Below are 22773 nucleotides of genomic sequence, written 5' to 3'. Positions count from 1 at the left end.
CCCTTCTATATGATCCCCCCCCCCCCCCCCCCCCCTTAACTTGGTACAACCGAGACAAAAAAAAGGAAATCAATTTAACTAGTATGCAATGCAAGGATCTCACAGCAAGTACGGTTTAACTAAATACGAATTAAAAAAATACCGAAACTAACCCTAACGATAATACAAAGCAAGGCAATTACATTTATAGATATATCTCTACATAAAACAAACAAACAACTAGCTAACTAATTAGATGTTTATCCAGTAGATACCTACGTACACCTAAAAACACCTACATGAATAGAGAAGATGTGCACCCAGCTCAAATTCAACCAAATTGAATACAGCTCCTGAATTTCTGCGTAAAGTTGACAACTACGAAGAACAACAACTCCCCCCAAAACACACACACACACAGATACACACACACAATAAATAAATGGAACCTTAAAGCCTTTTGCACTGCTATGAAACCACCTAGAGAAAAAACAAAAACAAATACAAAAACAAAAAAAGGAAACTATAAAAAATGTACTCGTTTCATTTGGAAAAGTTGAGTCAATGTTTGAGCTTTGGTTGTTGAGTAAACTGACACAGAAATTATACGATAACTATAACGATAGCAATAGCAATAACGATAACGATAACGATACATACAGTAGTGAATTTAGCCCGAATACACTTCACACAAAACAAAACAAAAAAACAAAAAACAAAATGAAAAATGAAAAACTAAGCAATTGCTACGTATTTGTACTATAAATTCAATTAAGTAAATGAAAATGGAAATCGTGTTATATTTATATAAAGATATTTATGTCTAAGATATAAATGCGCATAGAGGTGAAACAAAAAAATATTAATTGCGGCGGCTGTGTCGAGTGTGCACCGCCCTCCCTTCCCTCCCCCCGGCCCATCGCCAACCTCCAGGCAAGCAGCTGCGACAGAAAGTGTGACCACCCCACAAAAAAAAGAAAATAAATATAATAATGAACATTTATATATATTTATAGCGTATAATTAGTTATTTAGTATTTTAGTAGTTTGTAGTTGCTTACATTTAATTTTTTTGTAGAATGTTTTCTTTGTTGAATTCGAATAAAAGTTGCAAAACTTGATTTTGTTAGCTCGTAATTTGTTGGCCATTTTGGAGCATACTTTCAGGCGGCACTGTTGGACGCCTCGCACAGCCGCTAAGCGAGCAACATAGGCAAATAGATAACAACAACAACAGCAGCAAACTAAGACAGCTCACAGCAAAAGAATAAAAATAATAATTGAAATAAAACAAACAACAAAAAAAAACATAAATTATACAAACAAAAATTGTATGCAACGAGTTTGTTGTAGTTTCATTTATTTCGTTAGTGATTGAACACTAGGTTTTTAAATAACAAACAAACAAACAAAAAAAAAAGAGACAAAAAATAAATAAGAAGAAAATATGTATTAATATTTCTGATAAGAATGTTCCGTAACAAAATGTAGACTTTAGCAACAACACAAGACGATAAAACTGAAAGTAAAAAAACCTTTTGTTATTAAAATGAAAATCGAAGTTATGTCTAATATACAATATATACATATATACATACATATATATTTATTATATACAATACATACATACATACAGCGGCAAGCAGAAGAAGCAGAAGAAGAAGAAGCAGAAGATGACAGTAGTCGAGGATGTGAAATTGCATGTTATTGGTTATGATTACAAAGAACTATTATAATGCTAATTATAATGATTAGTTGGAAGTAACTTTTGTAGATAAATTCAATATTGTAGCTGATGATTTTTTATAAGTACTTATATACATATATACATTACAATACCTAGCATATACTACCATATAGTATATACATATATATAGTTTATATAAAACCACATAGAGCAATGGAGCTGTTGCGCATCGTAATCGTAGGCAGGGGTATAAATAGTAACTAAAGACACAAATTGTTGCAGTGCAAAGCAAAGACGCTAAAACGGGATTAGCAAATGGAGATATATATAGAGATATGTATCTAGAATACGATATAGTATCTATCTAGATGATATACATATAACTAAGCCTAGACACAGAGTTAAGCCGGTGAGAAAGTGCTGAGTGTTTTAAGCGGGTAAGGATTGAGTAGGGAAGTCGGCAATGCGAACATATTAAATGCTATATACATATATTATATATAATATTATATACATATACACATAAAATACTTACATATATGTGTGTGTGTATATATATATACATATACATATATATATATATATATATATGTATATATATATTCTTACACATTATTAAAGTGAAAACGTTGTTGAATTTTAAAATCAATAAAATAACAAAAAATCAGAATCAGAAAGCAGAACGATAAACGTAGTAAAAACCAGGACAAAAAAAGTACTAAAAATAAAAAAAAAAAAAATTGTTAGTTGTTGCAAAAAGAAGCTAAAAAGCCCTAAATTAAACAAAAGAATTAAACACCCCTCAAAAACACACACACACCACATGCGTTTTAGAGCCTTTACTTATATTTTGAGAATTTTGCGATTGAAACGAATGCAAATAATTTTATATGGAATACAACAAATACCTTTAAAAAAAAAAGGCATAAATTAAATGGCTAACGCTAAAGCTAAACATAATTTAGAACTAACAATTTGTAAAGCGTTTGTATTAGTAACATAAAACTAAAAAGGACAAAAACAAAATCCGCTTGCGGCAATAGAGAGCAATGCAAATAAAAAAATAGAAATAAAGAAAAAATAAAATTTAAAAAAAAAATGCGCCTAGTTGTTGTTGGCATGCAAAATGAAAATACAACTTAAATTTAAATTTAAAATTTAATAACAATTCAAGTAAAAACAAAAACAGCCTATGCAAGGACACTAACATGTACCTAGATATATATACAAAAAAAAAAAAAAGAAAAAAGAAACAAAAAGAAAAAACAAGACGTACTAAAAATTAAAAAACAAAATCTACAATATAAAAAGCGTAAAAGAAATGCTAACAAACTAAACACAAGTGCTCGACAAAAAGAAAATTTAAAAAAAAAAAAAAGAAATGAAAAAAGGCGCAAAAATGCTGCAGATATTAGTTTAATTTCTAATTTTAACTGAATGATTTGTTACATTTTTGTACTTGTCTCTAATCTGTACTGTTAAGTTGCTGCAAACTGAAACATATTCCTTTAGTTGAACTAATTTTCAATATTTTCAAGTCATACGCATTGATTTTCATTGTTTAACGGATATTTAAGTTACAAACGACAAGCGAAAAATTCTGTGAAGTGCAAGCAGAATGAAAACCAATAAGATGAATAATATTTATTGGATTTAATGATGGCATTATTTGAAGAGTGGTATATATATATATATATATATATATATATGTTTTATTGAAACTGCAAAACAATAAAGGTTTAGATACAAATTTTGAAACGATAAATGCAAAAAAAAAACAACAAACCAAATCTTTTGATTTATTACTTAAGCAACCAACAAATTCTCAACGAACTGTTGCCTACTCTTAGGCTGGCCAATAACAGAGCTCTGATGTTAAGCAGGCAGCTGCTCTGTTAGCGCCGCTGTAAACGCTGCCTAAACGTATGCTCTGAATATTCAAATGCATACCATTGAAGAATGTCGTCGCTGATGACCTTGAATATGTGAATGCTAAAGTCTTGTTTATGGTTTTGTGCATTGTTATGTCATACCGACAGCTGCAAAGGCCAGCTCAAGGATCACAGCAACGCAAATGTTGTCAAGGTTGTCCGCAACATTGTTGCCCAGTTGCCCAGTTGCTCAGCTCTCAGCTCTGTTAGGCAGATTTGAGCATAAAGTACTCATGGCAACAAACTATAACTTTACAGTTATTAGCAAATAAATTCAGATCACACTCGCATTACCAATTTATGCAAAGCGCTAACGAATTTCCTCATATTTTGCAAACTCCCAAGCAATTTCCGTTGATTAACAACAGCAAACAGCAACAACAACAGCTTGATCCGCATAACGATTGTCGATTACTTCCTACGTGGCGAATGTTGCAACAAATGCGAGCAGTGTTAACACATGAAATCCATCCATATATGTGTGCATGTAAATACATGTATATTTGTTATTTACACACAAACCAGACGCAACAAATTACCAAATTACGAAAATGGTAACTGCAAATGATAAATAAAAAAGAGCAACAACAACAACAACAGCTAACAGCCACTTAAAATGTTAATAACAACAAACATGAAACGTTAAACTGGAAATATGCAACGAAATGGCCAACGTTGAACTTGAGCTTGAAATGTGAGCGGCCAAGCGGTAAACTATTTCACTCTCTCTATCTCTCTCTTTCTCTCTGTTTGGTTGGCTGAGTTGCAATGTTGTGTGCCCGCAGCTGTATTTGGCTCTCTTTTGATCGCCTAATGAGGTCAACACGTCGCATACGTAATGTGCGTTAAATGACACAAAAAAAACTTATGAAATCAAACAGCGAGCATTTCTCTTAATAATACCACTGTTGAGTGGCGCCGGAAGCGCACAAAACATACGATAAATGATGAGCCCAATGTGGGCGTAAACTTACGCCCCCACCTACTCTACCCACCTCCTTTAGCTACGCACGCCAGCTGCCCAAGTTTGACAGTTGACGTTTTGCCGGTAAATCTCAACAGAGACAATTATTTTAAGAGAGCGCGCGCACGACTTAAACTGATGACGCAACAACGCTGCTAACCGTCTAAGAGACAAATGACATAATAAACTAACATGCATATGACAGCATGTGTGTGAGAGAGAGAATCGTGGCTGCTGCTGTTGCTGCTATTGCTGCTGCTGCTGCTGTTATTGTGCCTTCGGTTCGGTATTCGTTGCTGTTCGTTCGCTGCTCATTTGTTGTCGAACAGCGGCCGTGGCAAGTACAGCAAGAAACTGATAGCGGAGCGCACACAAAACAGCGCTCGCCGCCCTCGGAGCAGCAATCGAACACGTTGCCTTTGAACAACGCTAACCGCTAACAGCTCGTCGCGTAATCGTAACCGTAACGTAAGCGCATTACAAAACAACGACAAAACGCTTTTGCTTTTATTGTCAACGTAATCAGTGCGTGTGCGTGTGTGCGAGTGCGTGCGTGTGCGTGTGTATATGTTAAGGCAACATAAATTGAAATGTGAAGAGTGCCGCACAACATAGAAAATAACGTTTGTTGTTGTTTTTGCACTCTCCGCGCGAAATGTGTAAAACCCGTCTGTGGGTTACGTAAAGCCGAGCCGTTCAGTTCTTACAAAACAAATACAAATACAAATACGAAAAAAAATAAGCAAAGTCAAAAGTTACGCGCACGCTTCGTAAAACGCGGCCAGCAAAGACACAACAAAATACAAAATACAAAAGAAATAATATAGAAAAAAAAATTTTAAATCGAGCAAAGAATTTTGCACTAATTTTGTTGTTGTCTCTCGCGTGTGGCAATAAATTTTGACACAAAAGAATTTATTGTGTGTGTGTGTGAGTGTGTATGTAAGAGTGAGTGTGAGTGCCTACTCAAACAGGAGGCGCGGTCGTGCAGTAAAAGTAAATCAAGAAGAAGAAGAAGCAGCAACAGTAGCAGCAGAAGAATCAGCAGTTGTCTGAGCGACAGGTAAAGTATTAAGAGAGTGGCGCTAAGAGAGCGCACAGCATTCGCTGGCATTACGTTTCTCTTGCTATGCCTATGTTACGACATCAGGCCACACGCCTTCTGCTCTGTGTGTGCGTGGATATGTGTGTGTGTGTGCGTGTGTGTGTGTGGGGCAATGTGAATGAACGCGCGCTCAATAAAGTTGCATTGCTCTCTGACCAGCAGCAGCAGCAGAAGCGGCGACGGCGACGGCAGAGACAGAGACAGCGGCAGCGGAAAAACAGTTTTTCATTTGTGTTTGCTGCTTCTGCGAATTGATTGTGAAAACAAAATTCGCTGCGGAGCGGGTGGAAAGGGGGAGAGGGGAGGCATGTTTGTGGGGTCGTTTCGCGCCGCTTACGTGTTGCCATATTTTTAAAAGCATTACTAAGCGGTTTTTTCAGTTGTTTGCGCCAATTGTGGCTGCTGCTGTTGCTGTTGCCATTGTTGCTATTGCTGTTGCTGTTGGCATTTCGTCGCAGTTGTTGCGGACGTTCTGGCGAATCAAATTGGCAGCACTTGATAATAATTTATATTTAATTTGTGATAAAAGCATTGTAGAATTTTTCAATTTCTCATTTCTCAATTTTCATTTGTTTTCAATGCATTTCAATGTTGCAATTCTGTCTAATTGTGACACAAATAAATGCAAATACATAACACATCCAGTCAGACAACAGTAAAACGTGTAATTAAACTAACTACGAAATACAAAAATGTGCAATGCGCACAATTTAACAATTTATTAACAATAATTGCCTCATTTAATATGTCATTTTATAAAACGTTATTTAATTGCATTGCTAAAGATGATGTTTAAAAAGCTGAAGCTTAATAACAATATATATAATTATAATTATAACATATATATATAATTATAACATTAATCAGTCGACGCTTTCTGATAATGTTTTAATTATTCCTTGTTGATTGTTTGGTGACCTCGTCATATAATATTAATATACATATATATATAATTTTTCATAACCTAAATTCATTAAAAATGTGTTAATTGCCCCCGTTTGTTGAAATATTATTGATCAACTGGATTTCAGCAAGTTATTCTCATATTGATCTAATTACAATCAGCAAACATTTTCTGTTTAAAAAAATATACACAAACAATAAATCGAAAATGATTTCATTTGCTTGCCAACACAAATATTTAATATTAGATATTATTTACACTGGGATCTTTAAGTGCAAAAGGCGACAAATTGCTTGGCAAATTATCGTCTCCATTGATGATACACACACACAAACAAATACACACACACACACACACACAAATACAAATACACACGGTATGCAAACCGGGGGCAACGATTGCCGGCTCGCTGCAGTTTACGTGACGTGCGCTGCGTCGTCGCCCCGTTGACGTTGCCGTTGATGTTAGCGTTACGACACGCGACGCATTATGCGACCAGTTACAGCAACAGCAACAGCAACAACAACAGCAGCAGCAGCAACAGCAAAATGAAAACTGTTAAGCTGTAAAACCTTTAACTGAAAATTGCAAATATTTCCTTCGGCATTATGCAAAAAGCCAAATGCATCAGGCAAATCAGCAAGCGGCTAAAGCGAATCGTGAGTCACAATTGCTGCTTATATAAGTGAATGGCCTGATACAAGTCCATAAAAACAATTAGTCAGAATCTGAAGTAATTTGGCATTATATAAGCAATCTGCTAGGGAGGAGGACGGAGCTGTGGCAATCAGGCAGCAAATCAAAAGTGGAACTCACAAGCAGCCCTAAAGCACAAATAGAATTTTCCTCAATTTCCTCAAGTTATTGGCTTGAGTCTACCAGCTGTTTTTCTTTCCTTTTTCTTCTGTTCAATGCTCTTATTTTTTTGTGGCGTTTATCGTCATCATAAAAAGCGCCATTAAAAAAAAAAATAAAAAGCAAATAAAACAATATCAAAGCACAAATCACACAGCAACAAAACAGCGGCAGCAACAACAACAAAAACAACCAGCAAGAAAAATGCTTATGAAAATTGTATAATAAGTTCGTAGTCGATTTCATAACACTTTGCTCGCTGCTCGCCTTTTATTGAATGCCAATCACAATCACAGCAATTATGTAATTTTATTAGGCCCAAAACATATGCTCTTTTCAGGCACACACACACACACAGACACACACACAAACACTCACTTGTAGAGTCGATTTCAATTAGGCTAGGCAAATAAAAAATAAGAAAATAAAGCTAATTTCGCAGGCACTTTTTCGCTATATTTGCATTTGACATTGCATTTCATGGCAATTTCTTGTCGCCACCCACAACAATTGACTTAACTAATAATAACTACTGCGAACACAAAGCGTTTGCTTCAATTCAGTCGCTTGAACTAGCAGATACCCTGGAAATTAAGATTATTGTTGAAGGCCATTTTTGGCTAATGAAAAGCGATTGCTTTTGAAAATCGCTACAGTTTTGTTGAACTTTGTTGGCCGTAAATATCATTAATAAGATTGAATATTCGTCCTTAAATCTTGTTACCAAAAAAAATATTACTTTTCATTTTCAGATAAATAAAAAAGATATCTGTGGAAATGAAAATTAAATTAAGTACGAAAAGTGCTTATTTGAAGTGAATTACTCTTTAATTGAAAAAACTCTAGGGTATTCAACTAAAAATCAGCTGATGTCGTCGTTGTAATTGGTTTTTTGTCTCGTTCTCGGCCAACGTTGTCTGTCGTCTGTCTTACCCACAGCTCCTTCTCCGTCTTCGTCTCCGTCTTCGTCTCCGTCTTTGTCTCAGTTCCAATTCCAGTCTCCGCCTCAGAATGTTGTCGCCATTGCCGCCATGTCGACTGCCGACTGCCGACTGTCGACTGTCGACTGTTGTCTGTTGTCTGTCGTCTGATGGCTGAAGCTGAGGCACTGGAAACAACAACAGTCAGCAACGATAAATGCAATCGCGAAATGTGATTGACATTGCATAATGCGAGTATTGTAAATGAAAACCAGAAATGAAAGAATGAAATATGTATATATATATATATATATAAATATGTATATATCTGTATAAATAAATAGTAATTTCAGACAACAACGATTGGAATGGCATATTTACAATTCATTTAAAAGCGTTTATCAGCGTCGTTATAAGTATTATGCAATTACAGAGCCCATGCAAGCACTTAGAACACACTCGCACACACACTGGCACACACACTGGCAAATACTTGCACTCGTTACATGAGTCGTATACATAATTTGTACTTACGCAAAGTCCTCAGGTCAAAAACAAAACCAGTTAGAATCGGATAACTGAAAGTTGTTTACCAACTTTTACTGCCTCCAAATGCGTCACAAACTGACAAGCTCACCCACATGTATATATATATATATATATATTATATAGATAGATAGATAGACGTAACGCATTACGCGATTACGTTCAGCGATTATGAATTAGCTGTTGTGTTGCAAAAGAATAAGCAGGTGTTGTAAATGAGTTGCTTCCGCTTGGGAAGACCAGCAGTCTCAAGCAAATCAAACAGCTGTTTCTAATTGGCGATCCTCGTCTGTGATTCATTTGTTCTCAGAAGTCTCCGCTTAAGCCGTAAACACTATATTTATATCTGTTCTCACCTTCGGGAATATTCTAGATAACAATTATGTAAGGCCACAAATCTGACACGCGTTTCGATTCGAAGAGATCGTAAATAAAATAAAAATATATCTCTATATATATATAAACATAAATATATATATATATATATATATATATGTATGTGTGTGTGTGCTGCAACAAATAATCATTCGATATTATATTGTTGTAGTTTGGGGCGCATGAAAGAAATCAAAAATGTATATCTAGATAAAAATATCTATAAGAACCTTCGCTCGAGCGTATATTCTTATTTCTAATTTTCTTGGCTAACTACCAACTAGCATAGACAATATTGCGGCATTACTTAACATCAAATTTATGCAAAATATTTGTTGGCCGAAAGCAACTGGGACAAATGCGAACATAAAAAAAAACAACACACACAGAGAACATAAAGAAATCAAAGTTTTTATTTGCACGCAATTTTCTTTTTGGCACACTTTGATTTCAGTCTCGCGTTGTGAAAACTTATCTGTATTTGTATCTGTGTCTGTTCCTGTTTATCTATCTGTGTGGCTTGTGCGAGATGTAAACAAATTATAACCCAAAAAAATAAAATGAAAAAATTGAAGCGAAAAAATGAGAAAAAAAACGATTGTTTACATAACAAAACCAAAAACATTCAAACGTTGCCAATAGCCACGACGCTCTTTGGTCGTCTGCTTGTGTGTGTGTGTGTTTGTGAGTGTGTGTTGTGCCGGCATTGTTTATCTTCAAGACACAAAAACCGAACGTCAAAGAAAAACGTGCGCATTTGACAGTAATAACAGCAGCAGCAGCAGCACCAGCAGCAGCAGTTGAAGCAAAACAGCTCTCAATATGAGAACAGTTCTAAAGAGCGCCGTGAGCACAAGAGTCAAGAGTTAAGAGAGCGAGCAAGAGCGAGAGAGCGCGTATGTCTGTTAATATATGTATGATTGTGTTGGCTTTGTTTGAGTTGTTATTGCTTGACTGATGCCAGAGGCGGGCGGACGTTCTTCTATCTGTGAGCGTATCTGTGTGTGTTTGTGTGTGTGTGTTTGTGTGTGTGTGTGCCTGTGTGTGTGTGTGCTTGTATGTGTCGACGATTTTGATTTTGATTTCGTTACTTTGCGTTAGTTGGCTGCGTGATTCAGTGTTAATTTTCATAACATTATGTAACAACATGTGCGGCGGGGACAGCTGACAATTGACTGCGAGTGCAATGATAACATTTACATTAGCATTCAAAGTAATGCTGCTTGAACAGAAAGAACACTCGCTGTTTGTGTGAGTTAACATTTAGCAGCAAGTTCGTTGACCGTTTATGTAACGCGCCAAAGTCTCAAAAGTTGGCAGCTGGCAGCTGCAAAGCTCAGAATTTTAGGGCAGTCAATTAGCAGCATACGCGACAAATGGCACGTCACTGCAGGAGCCAGAGACACAGAGATAGAGAGAGAGAGCGTGAGAGAGTGCTCAAGTAGATGAGAGCAAGCGCAGTTGAGAGCGATGCAAGTAATGGGAGAGATAGCAGACTTGTGCACAGTTTAAATAATAGATACGGTTTTTTTTTTGTCTTTTCTTCTTCTTCTGGAGCTGTCATAAAATAGGCAGGCGAGGCGCAGGCAATAAAAACGAAAAATCAAATCAAAGAGCGAACGGCAGAGAGAGAGTCGCACGCTCGCACTCTCTTTAGCTGCGCGCTTTGTTTATGTGTGCGTGTGTATGTGTGACTGTGAGTGTGTGCGTGTGAATTATAAAACAGAATCAAAAGCTGCGATGGCGGCAGAAACGCAAACGGCATTTTGTACGTTACGTAAATTGCCCAGTACACATTCAGTTGATTTCATTTCTCGTCTCGTCTTCTGCTTTCAGATGCCCAACCGAACGCGTCGTCGTCGCTTGCGCTGACCAGTAACATCAGCAACAACAATAATAACAACAATAATAATAACAACAACAATAATTGTTCTACTTCAGTCAATGACTGCCAAACTGCACGCGTCGTTGTCACTCGCAAAAAACCAAACAAAAATTAATACTAATTTCATGCATACAAGTTAAATAAATTAAATTATAAAAAGTGTGGGCCCCAGTGCTGTGTGATACTTGTTGGGGCCAGAGTGGAGTGTATAAAAAATAATATCAAAAATCTAAAATAAAACGCAAAACAAAATTGAACTCAATTAAATTTCGAAAAAAGAAAAACAAAAGAACAAAAAATCAACAACAAAGTTCATTAGCAGTGGGAATTTCTGTGACGTTGGCGAGCGTCGTCGTCGCGTCGGGCGTCGCTGCGACGTCGCCGTTGTCGTCGCATACGTGACCACGGCCAGCTATACAGAGCAACAACAGAACAATAACAGCAGCAGCAGCAGCAGAAACAACAATAACAGCAACTGGGACAGCAACAGCTGTCAAAATGCCGCTCTCTCAGGGCTATTGCATGAAGCCCTCGTTGGACGCCAAGCGCGCTCTCAAAGCGCTGCGCAAGGAGAATCAACGGGAGCAACAATTGCATCATCATCATCAACATCATCATCATAATCAAAGCCAGCCGCTGTCCAGCTCAACGCACACGCTTCAAGCGCTATTGCAGAGCAACAACAACCACAACAACAGCAGCAGCCATAGCAACAATAACAGTTCGTTGCAGTTGTCATTTCTTTTGGGTGAATCGTATGCCCGTTCGGGCAACATACTGCAAGCGTTTGCTGTCTACGAGCATATTGCCAGTCGCCAGCAGGATGGACATGTGCCGCTGGACAAGCTGGCTGCGCTGGCCAGCGCTCTAACGACACACCTACGCCAGCTGGGCGGCAGCGGCAGCAGGCTGGCAGCCGTTGCCGGACATGTTCTGGAGTCCAGTCTGAAGTCACGTTATCAGCGCCAGCGGCAACATGTCGATAATTGGCCAGCACACACGCTGGGCTTGGATCTGTTGCCAGATGTGGCCGATGCTGATCTATTTCTCAGCCTCAGCGATGATCAGCCCAGGCGAGAGCTGCGTGTGCCGAGTCCCGCGCAGAACGTGGACTATGATCCACTGTTGTGTCCACTGTGTGGTGATATGTTGCGTGTGCCGGTGACCACGAATTGCGGACACACCTTTTGCGGGCAGTGTTGCGAGACGATCACGCAGTGCAACATCTGCCACACCAAATTTCCACGCTGCGTCGACCGTATGCCACAGGGCGTGGCATTAACCTCCACCAGCAGCACCAGCACCACCGCAATCAGCCTCAGCTCCACTGGCTCACAGCTATCAGCGACGCGCCTCTGGCGTCTGCCACCGGTGACGGTGAGCAGTTTTCCCCGTGGTCTCGATATGCGTCTGCCCGTTGTCGCCGCACCGACAACGGTGACAACCACAACGGTGGCATCCACCACAGCGACGGCAACCACAACAATGGCAGCCACCAGTTCATCATCATCATCATCGTCGCTAGTCGTTGGTTTGGGTGGCTATGCGTTGGGTGGTGGCGCCAGAGCCATGAAATTCATGCCCGATGTGCTCGTGCGGCGACTCGTCGAGAAGTGGTGGGGCGCCGAGTTGCAGGCGAAGGCGATCCTCGAACGTGCCACAAGCTACATGCATCTCAATCATCTCGACGATGCGCTCAAATTCTGCAACGCCAGCCTCGAGAAAGGTGAGTTTGAACTTAAACAGAGTTTACTGGACAATATATTTAAGTGAGCTTAAAGCTGTCTTTTAATCAAAAGATGTTATTCATTTATATATATATATATATATCTGATTACCAAGAATTCTGTCTCTTGTGAGGGAAAGTAGTATATATACCTATTATATATACATCATTTACTGATTAGAAATGCTTCTGATTCGCCAGCACTACAAAAAAGCTATAAAAAAAATCAATTTTCGGCTAGCTGTAGTCCAACTTTTTGCTCAGTGTAGCCGCTAATGTGTTTAAAGTGCGCCTTTGTTCTCTTTGATGTGCGCGCTCGGAAAATCAATAAAAGGATGGGAACATACACACACACACACACACACCAACTTCATTGCTGACGTCAGTCGGATTTTTTTTAGCTGCGCAACAGGTTTTTCAGTGGAAAACCCACAGACCCCACAGCCCTCCACCCATTTCCCCTCCCACTTGCTACCCCCACTTGAACAACCCATTTGTCAAGTGCTCAGGGTCCCGGGTCTTGTCCCACAGGTCTTATGAACTTTCCGAGGGAGAGACAGAGAGAGCGAGTGAGTAAACAGTGGGTGCGAAAAGACAACGCACACAGACTAAGCATCATTTGTCAGCCAGTTGTTGTTGTACTTTATGTTGCTCTAATTGTGTTGCGTGTTCTTCTTGTTGATATTATTTGCTCTCGTCTTTTTCTCTCTGTGTATTTTGCTCTGTGTGCCAAGGACTCGATTATTAAATATTTACGTCGCAAATTCCAAGTAAATAAACCATGCCACGCTGCTTGCAGAGAGAGCGAGAGAGAGAAAGGTGAGTGCGGAAGGGGGTTATGGCCAAGCATTTGGGACAGCTGCCAAAGCAAAGCAAATTAAAATATCTACTTAAGGGACACAACAACCACAACAACAACAGCAGCAAGAAGATCTACAACTTTGAAAGTGTTTGCCACACTCCACAAAGCAAATTGCAGACAGCTACTTTCAGGGGCCACTGTGCATGAATAATTGAGGCGCTGAGTCAACTCATTGGAGGCTTTTCCCACTCACAGGCACACACAGACACACACAGACACAAGAACTACACACAAGAACTACACACAAGAACTACACACAACAACATAGGACAACAAAAGCACCGAAATAACAGCTAATTAATCATTTACCGCGACACTTTTTTTTTCGCCTCCAAATGAGCTCTACAAATAGGTTGCCAAAGCTTTTTTTACTTAGGTTTCTTTTTATACTTTTTATACATTTATTTTTTTTTTGCTTTTTGAAAAATCACAGCGATCCACGCACTTAGAAATCCATCAAACAAGTTGAAAAACAGCAGGCGAGACACTTGACTGGATGGCAGATGATGCCAAGATGAAACGTTTAACCTAATAAAGAGGTCGGGGAGGGGAGGGGGGCGCGTGAGCAATTTTGAAAATTTGAGGGAAAGCAGAGCGTCTGGCAGCCAACAGCTGATGGGCAATTTTCACACTAAACAAAACTAAAATTAACCAGATCAATTAAAGGAAAATATTGGTTTGAAATTTGAAAAAAAATAGAATCGTGTGGGAGACTCGCATTAAAAAAAGAATGAGATCAGCAGAAGAGAAGAGAAATCATTTATATTTTTTTAGCGATTATAAATTATAATATGCTATGTATATGTGAACCGATCCACTCCTTTTTCTAACTATATACTCAATAAATAATAATATTTAAGGCTATTTTTTATTCACTTCAGTACGGGTATATTTATTGCTTCTAAGGAAAATAAATGTCAACTGGAATGTATAATAAATGAAGAGCAATTAATGTTGAATAAATTAAGTCTTTGCCACCGATTAATATTATTATTTATATTATTGACTCACTTCAGCTACCTTTATACTTATAAAGTGGGAGTAGAAAGAAGATCTGCAGAAGAGAAAAAATATTTATGTTTTAGTCTTGGAAATTCTAAAATTAACAAATAATTTAAACCAATGAATTATTGATGCACTTGACCTACATATATATTTAATAGGTGCTAGTAACAAAATGAGATCTACAAAGAGGAATAATTTCTATTTTTTGCTTGGAAGAATGAAGAGCTAAAATTATGGAAGTACTTTTCCTAGCCACGTATTCAAAACTTTGTTAAATAATACTGCTTAAGAGCATTATTGATTCACTTCAGCTACTTAATATTTGCAATCCAATTCAAATAGTTTAGTCGTTCTGCTCTTATTAGAATCCCACTCAGACTCAGTGTCAGCGTATTTAATTAGTTGATTACTTTTGTCTTCAGTCAATTTCTAATAATAAGAGCTAGACACTTGTGGCTGTGTCTATGCATATATGTATATATATATATGTGTATATTTATATATGTGTGTGTAAGCAGGATCTGAAAGTGCTGAGTGGATTTCTAGGTAAAAGTATTGCGTGACTTTTACGGTCTATCGCCCACATTCCAAATGGGAAATCACTCGGCTACTCGTGTTGATTTCATAATTGTTATTATCAGAGCTTGTTGTGAGTTGTTCTTGTTGTTGTTGTTGTTGTTGTTTTGGTTGTTGTTGTTCTGTACAATGTTGTGATTCAGTGCCTCGATAAGGCCCCGAAGTCAAAGCTGACGCATCATCGCACGATTTTGTTAACCTGGGCAAAATGCAACAGAGAAGGTCAAACCAAATATTCAGAACTTAACTGTCAATTAAGGGCAGCAGTTAAAAAGTTGCTGATCACACAAATATATAGCAATATCTATATGCTATTTATAAGATTTGTTTGTTTTTGTTCATTCCGTTCTATGTTTTTGTTTTTTTGCTTTTTCTCGCAATCAGTTATTGACTTTCTGTGCTGATAAACAGAGCCCCAAAAAAAACACAAGAAAAAAAACAGTATCAAAATCAGGGCAAGTAAGAAAATGAAAAAAAAACCCCTGTATATATACATATATATATGAATATATGAAATAAGCTGGACATAAACATTTATTTAGCGCTATTTGCTGATAAACAAAGTGCAAAATCATTTCGTTTAGCACGACCCAAAAAAAAAAAAAAAAATAGAAGCCAAAGCCAATTAGAAAATCAAATAAGAATTTGAAGCCGACAAAATTCTCAGCGTTGTCACATCCACAACAGCAGACGTTGACAATTGGCCAAGACAAGGACAAGAAGTGTGGCAAGAGTGTCTTTAAATCAAATAAGACTTGAGTGCAACCGCAGCAGCTCAAGTTGCCTGCCACCAGCGTGGCAGATGTGGCACTTAGCTGCCAGGCACTAAGTGAGCCACAACACGTGCCAGACATGAAGATTTCCAACACCCACACACACACACACACTCACACGCACACCAAAGATTTACTAGATGAAAGAAAAAAAGAGCTGTTAATGTAGTTGTCGACCTCATGCAATGTTGCCACATGAGGCATGGCATGGCGAATTTGTAATTACACTGACAGACGAGGAGTACACAACACGAATGAAATATACCAAATCAAAATGATCTAACTAAATGTGAGCGACTAGCACATACCCTTTGAGCAAATCAACTTTCAAATGAAGAACTAACTTTAATATATATTTGAAATGTTGACATGTTAAGCTGATGCAAAAACTCTGAGATGTCTTTCTCAGAGTGAATGCGATTTTTAGTCAAATATGCCCTTTACATGTTTGTTTGGCTACAGGGTATGGCAAAAGGCGTTTGGTTGTTTGCCCGTTTTGGCCTGGCTAAGTATAAAGAGTTGTTAAACCGCCGTGAGGACTTGGCCTGAATACATGAGCACTTGGTCGTGAGAAGAGGGAGGGGGCGGAGTGAAGTGTGTACTCTAATATACATAAAGTTATTCATTGTTGCTGGTTGCCGTTTGCCGTTTGCTGTTTGCTGTTGCAGCTGAAAATGCCCACATATCATGCAATGTTTTTTTTCATTGGCCTTTTACTGGCCCTGTTCTCTGCACGCAGCTTTGGGCTAATTTATGTATATATATAAATATATATATAGAGCATATATCGTCTATCGCAGTTCGTATAATTTGATGGCGTGTGCCTAAGGCTGACCAAAATGTGCATTTAATGTGGAAAAAGCTAAAAGAATTTAGCACGCGCTCTGCAATCATTTTCTGTTGACCCCCGTGACCCTCCATAACCATTCCCTACCCGATAACCCCTCTATTTATGTACATTAATATGGGTCGCCGTTAATTAGCAGCTAACTGAATTGATATTTTGTATAGTTTTGTGGCACTCATTTGAACGCTAACGATTCATTTGCTCGCAGTCAAAGGACGACTTTTAGGTATTAATTAGGGAAAGTGCTTGGATAATTGCAGGTTAGTTAGTCGCTGCATTAAGTGGCGCTGCTAATGCCACACACACAAATATAGGTAATATGCCTTGACACCGTAATGCCCAAGTGGTTCGTTGTCTGATAAAAACTTAGCCCTGAACTTGACGGCCTCTCCTCAGCGCCGCCACGCTCGGTGATTCACACAAATTTTGAACGCTGATAACAAATTTCATTGCACTTTCTATGGAATTGGTAATTCAGGTAATTGCGCACCCAATTGCAAAACTCGCGTCAGAGCCTTTGTGTTGGTTATCATACTTAAATATATATATAACCCAAATTCGTGTCCGATAATCGTAGCGCTATCAACAAACACACACAGACACCTCAGGGTATATACATTCATGTGACTTGTTGGCTGTCAGCTGAACAAAAATAAATAAGTAGGAATGCTGTAGTTGAGTCAGCTCGACCACAAGATATATTCAATTATTTTTCTTCTCTTTAAAGTTGTTATTTTAATTGCTATCAGAAATCGATAAATATCGATAATCCACAAAAATTGGGCAGTTCTCAATAAAATGAAATAAACTTGATCTTCGCTGATGGTATAAATGAAATTATATTCCTATATCTATATCGACTCGACTGTTTATCTACATCAGGCATATATATATTTTACGTGCACGTAGATGGTTCCTTTTGTCCGTCACATACCGCTGCACAAAACCATTATGCCCGTTTTAACCATTTTCAATGGGTTCAGCTGATAAATGCGACTATCAAAATTAAATTAAGTCCTAATACTATATACTATAGTATTATATATATACATATATATATATTTATTTGAATTTGGGGTCTCTCAACTCGCTGTGAAAATATGTTTTGATTGTTTGTGGTTTTTTTTTGCTCAAGCCGCAGACCGAAAAAGTTTTCGTTTCCAACTCGCTCTGCAATCATTCAAAGTAAGTGCACTAATTAACATTTGTTGTTGTTGTGGTTGTTGTTGCTGCTGCTGCTGCTACTGCTTTTTAATTAGCCAGGCAGGCACGCGGAAGGAAGGAAGGAAGGAAGGAAGGAAACGGTGTGGAGTGGAGTGGAGGAAGAAGGCCTTTGTTTTTTTATTTTTTATTTTGTGTAGACTCGCTGCGAGATTTATATTAACCGTCTTCGTTTCTGTTTTTTATTTTGGTTACTTAATGCGCAGTTCAAAAAAAAGTTCTTTGTAGGAGCAAACAAAGGCGAGAGAAAGAGAAAGAGAGAGTGAGTGAGAGATTGAGAGAGAGAGTGAGAGAGAGAGAGACAGTGGAGAGAGTGGTTGAGATGAGACTTGGCACAAGTTGAATGACCAACAAATCGAGATGGCCTTGAGACAGAAGCCAGGTGCCTGTTTCATATTGTTGAAGCATGATGGAAGTACAAGCCCATGCCACACTCATTTAGATAGATAGACAGATATATACATATATATATATATATGCATAGATACTTATTGATCCCATTCTTAACACATCGAGTATAAAATTGTGTTAATTTTTTTGGTGGTGATGCTGCTGCTGCTGCTGCAGCTGCTGGGGATTTGATTTATTTATTTGATGGCGTTGTAGACGTCACATTGGATTTAACTTCTTGCCATACGTTGCATTGCCGGCATTCCCTGTGTGCAGCTTATAGATGCTTTTGCTGTGGCATGCGTCGCCTTTGGCTGCTCTCCTCACTATGTGTGTGTGTGTGTGTGTGTGTCTCATTGCTATTTATTTGCCCAATGCACAGACAATGCCTGACACACACACACCACCACCACCCTTTCGACCCCTGCGGCAACCCCTTTGCCACCTACCCCCGCATTGTTAAATGTCTGGCGCACATTTCTAAAATGCCAGCGCACATTTTTGCATAGTTTTACAGCAACAGCAATGAGAAATGCAAAGAATAAAAATTCTACAATACTATTGAAATGAGACTCGTGGCCCAGAAATTTTTTAACCTTAAATATTTATGCGTTGAGCGAAATGGACAAGTGGGCGTGGCGAGCCATAAGGCACTAACTCGTGTCATTGAAACTGGGAACGGGAAAGAAACTAAATTCAAGTTGAACTTTAATTTATCTTAAACAAAGTCAAGATTTCGTCTTCTTGATTTCATTGAATTGCTTTCGATTGGTTCCCTCTACATTCCCAATATTAAACATTAAAAATAGATATGCTAATATCTAATCACAATCAGCATACAGTCTCTAAAAAGAAAACACAAGTGTTAAATTTGAAGTTTCTCTCTTTGAGGTGGCCGTAATATAAGATTCTCGATACGCAAGTCATTTGCTTCCTAATGGGCCTGTTATGTATAATTATCTTGTATAATGAACATGCTGCCTCCCCTTCCTTGACGAAGTCGTAACGAGTAATGAATGCATAATATATACTGATAATAAAATATGACAGTAATAACTCATCGGCACCTCGGTTTTGTCGTAAAATTTTGCTGACAACGGCCAAGTAAAAAAAAAAAAAAAAAATGAAAAAAGAAAAAAGAAAAAAGACAAGAAAAATAATAATAAGTAAATGAAAATAATTCTGTCCGACCAAGCAGAATGATGTAATAAACAGCAGTTGGCTTGGCTTGGCTTGGCCTGCGCTCTGTGCGCCACTCTGATATCCAGTTCTTACAACAGCAGATATCCACATATCCACATATCCACACATATATATATTATATATATATATATAGTTTTTATAGCATTTTGTATGTGCTTTGCATTTGTGTCGCATACTGTGGACATTTTGTGGCGCCTTGTCTTAATTATGGAATATACTCTAACCCCACACAGTCTTTGGATATTTGTGTTTGTTTTTGTTGCAGTTGTTGTTTTTTGCGCAAATTCGCTTTGTAATTGCATAATGAGGCCCGACGGCGGGCGCACATACAAGTAATAAAAATATAAAGAAAAAAAAGCAAATGGCGGCTGTGCGCGATTGAAACTAAGTTGCAGTAACAGCAACAGCAACAACAACAGCAGCAACTGCAACTGCAATTGTTGTCCTCATTTGCCAAAAAGCAAACATAATAAACAACAAACAAACAAACAAAAAATAAAACACACACACACACAGTCTGGCAACTCTGGGCGCTTATTGTGAGTCACATTTAGTGTCAGATTTGCGCCAAATGCCGATTAAGTAATATTCTATTGTAAATTGTGCATTGTGAATTGCAATTGAAAATTCACTTTCAACATTTGTAAACAAAACACGACAGCAACAACAACAGCAACAACAAGAGTGGATTACTCAATTGACTGCAGCAGCAACAAAAATCAAAAGTAAATCGCGCGCTCAACAAAAACAACAACAGCAACTCGAATGCAAAGCTCTCTCTCTCTCTCTCTCTATCTATCTATCTTTCGCTCTCTTTCGGCCTCTTTCGATGCCATTCACTGTTGCTCTCTCGTGAGCGCATTTACAGTTATGTCATAGAACGTAGCTCGCAAGCAGTGCAGCAGCTGCTGTTGTTGTTTTTGTTGTACACTTTATTACTGGCGTATGTAACCTGTGTGTGTTGTTGTTGGCGATTTGACGGCAATCAACGAAGTGCAATTGCAACAATCAGTATTGAGTAATAGACACGAGCCCGCCAAGTGCCCAACAGATACTTTAAACCTAAACTGTTTTTTTTTTGTTTTGTTTTTTACTTGTCTGGCGCTTAGCACCCATTTGCCCATTAGCCATTTATGCATTCGCTGCCCAGCCAATTTGTTGGGCAAAATAACTCTTAACTCTCGATCTCAACTCATCGCTGACATTTTGCAAAGTATGCAAACAAAAGTCACAGGAAAACACCCAACGAGTAAAATGAATAGGCAAACAAACAATGAGGCCAAAGTGCAAGCTTCAATTACCAGCCACAGCCAAAGCTAAAGCTAAAGCTACAAAAAACAAAAAAAAAAACACTAATAGCAGAGTTCAGACAAGTGCCATTAACAACAACAAGAGAGATAGGGATAGAGATAGAGATGGGCGTAATATTGGCCAACAAAACGTAGCATTTCAATTTTCCACACACAAATGAGCCATCAAATAGTCTTCAATCTGCCACATAAACAAATGGCAAGTTATGCAACAGTTGCTGCTGTCACTCCCCCCCAACCCTCACTCATTCGCCTCCCTGAGAATGGCAGGTGGTTGTAAGAAGAAGAAGAAGAAGAAGAAGCAGCAGCAGCAGCAGTCGACAGTCGGCAAAAATTAAATGAAAAAGTTCATAAAGCTTTTACCCATTTGACATAAAGCTCATTACGACGACGCATTCATTAAGAACACTTTGTCGGAACGGAACGGAACTCAAGTTGTCGATTATATCACAGCAACGACGACGTCGTCGCCAGCTAAAAGGCCTGACTAAAACGGGAATTAGTTCTGCTAAAACATGCAAAAAAAAAAGAAGAAAAAAACACTCAACAAGTAATCTATTGTTATGCAAGTCAGCGCCAGCCAGCAAGCTTATATAAAGAACTTAAGAAAAAAAAATTGAAAAAAAAAACAAAACAAAACAAAAACGATAACAATAACAAATACAATTATACAACACTGAATACTGAACAGAGAATGACACAAGATATCAGCAACAATCACTTTCAACTGTTGTTGCCACATTTGCTGCTGCTGCTGCTGCTGCTGTTGTTGATTATTTAATCGCTGCCGAAACAAAAAAAAAAAAAACTTATTACAAAATTGCCAAATTCACTGCTTGCCACACTATAAAAACCCCCCTGCCCCCCATCACTTTGTTGCGAGCGAGACGAGAAATTGAGCGCATTTACAAATCACGATTTAATTTTCAGGCCGTCGCCGCCGACGCAAAAAGTCAAGCGTTGAAATTGGCAACAAACAAATCAGCTGCAAGAGTGGGAGGGGGGAGGGATGGCGGTCAGGAAGTGGGGGGCGCACAATAAGATGAGGGCAAAAAAAAAAAACGGCGTGAAAAGACAAAAGGCTGGCTAAGACGAGCGCATTGAATGAGTGCTGCTGATGAGCGGGGGAGAGCGAGGCGAGCCGCGGTGAGGCTAGGTGAGGGGCAGAGGAGGGGAGAGCAGAGCTTTGGGCTTGTGCTTAACGTAACGAATTCAACAACAGCAAAACGATGACGACGATGGCCAACAGTTGGCTGCTGGCTGCTGCTGCTTGCTGCTGGGCTTACATAACCAGAGTTCCACTTACCAAACAAACATAATAAAAATGACGTCGGCAACAACGGGAACAACAACAACAATAAAGAGACAACCACAGCAGGCAGCAGCAGCAGGCAGCAGCAGCAGCAGCAGCAATGTTTAGTAAACGCCAGCGTCGACGGCGACGTCAGCGTCGACGGCGACGTCAGCGTCGACGGCGGCAGTAACGTTTGACTTTGACATACTTTTTTGGCTTTGCCAACAATCGTCGCAGCAGTAACAAGAGCGCCATCATCGAGAGAGCTGCGCTGTCAAAATTTTGACACAAGCTAAGCTTGCGCTCTCTTTCTCTCATCCTCTCTCTTTTCGGAAAGCACTCTCTTAATGGGTCCTCTCGGCCAGGCAGGGGCTCTTTGGCCCTGTTGCTGTGCCCATCGTTTCGTTTCGTAAGC

At 38.7% G+C, this 22773-nt stretch overlaps 1 protein-coding gene across 1 annotated transcript in view; it reads left to right on the top strand.

Moving 5' to 3' along the window:
* Positions 1–4880: 4880 nt before the first annotated feature.
* The window catches only part of LOC6556674, a 31287-nt gene continuing 13394 nt past the window's right edge, over positions 4881–22773 (top strand). The window contains exons 1-2 of the mRNA XM_043215466.1: positions 4881–5624; positions 11103–12877. Coding sequence (XP_043071401.1) covers positions 11650–12877 — 1228 coding nt within the window. The 5' untranslated portion in view covers positions 4881–5624; positions 11103–11649. The remainder of the gene's footprint in view (positions 5625–11102; positions 12878–22773) is intronic.

Source organism: Drosophila grimshawi, unplaced genomic scaffold (genome assembly GCF_018153295.1).
Source record: "Drosophila grimshawi isolate 15287-2541.00 unplaced genomic scaffold, ASM1815329v1 contig_44, whole genome shotgun sequence".
In the NCBI taxonomy this organism is placed as follows: domain Eukaryota; kingdom Metazoa; phylum Arthropoda; class Insecta; order Diptera; family Drosophilidae; genus Drosophila; species Drosophila grimshawi.
This window is presented reverse-complemented; position numbering and strand designations above follow the sequence as displayed.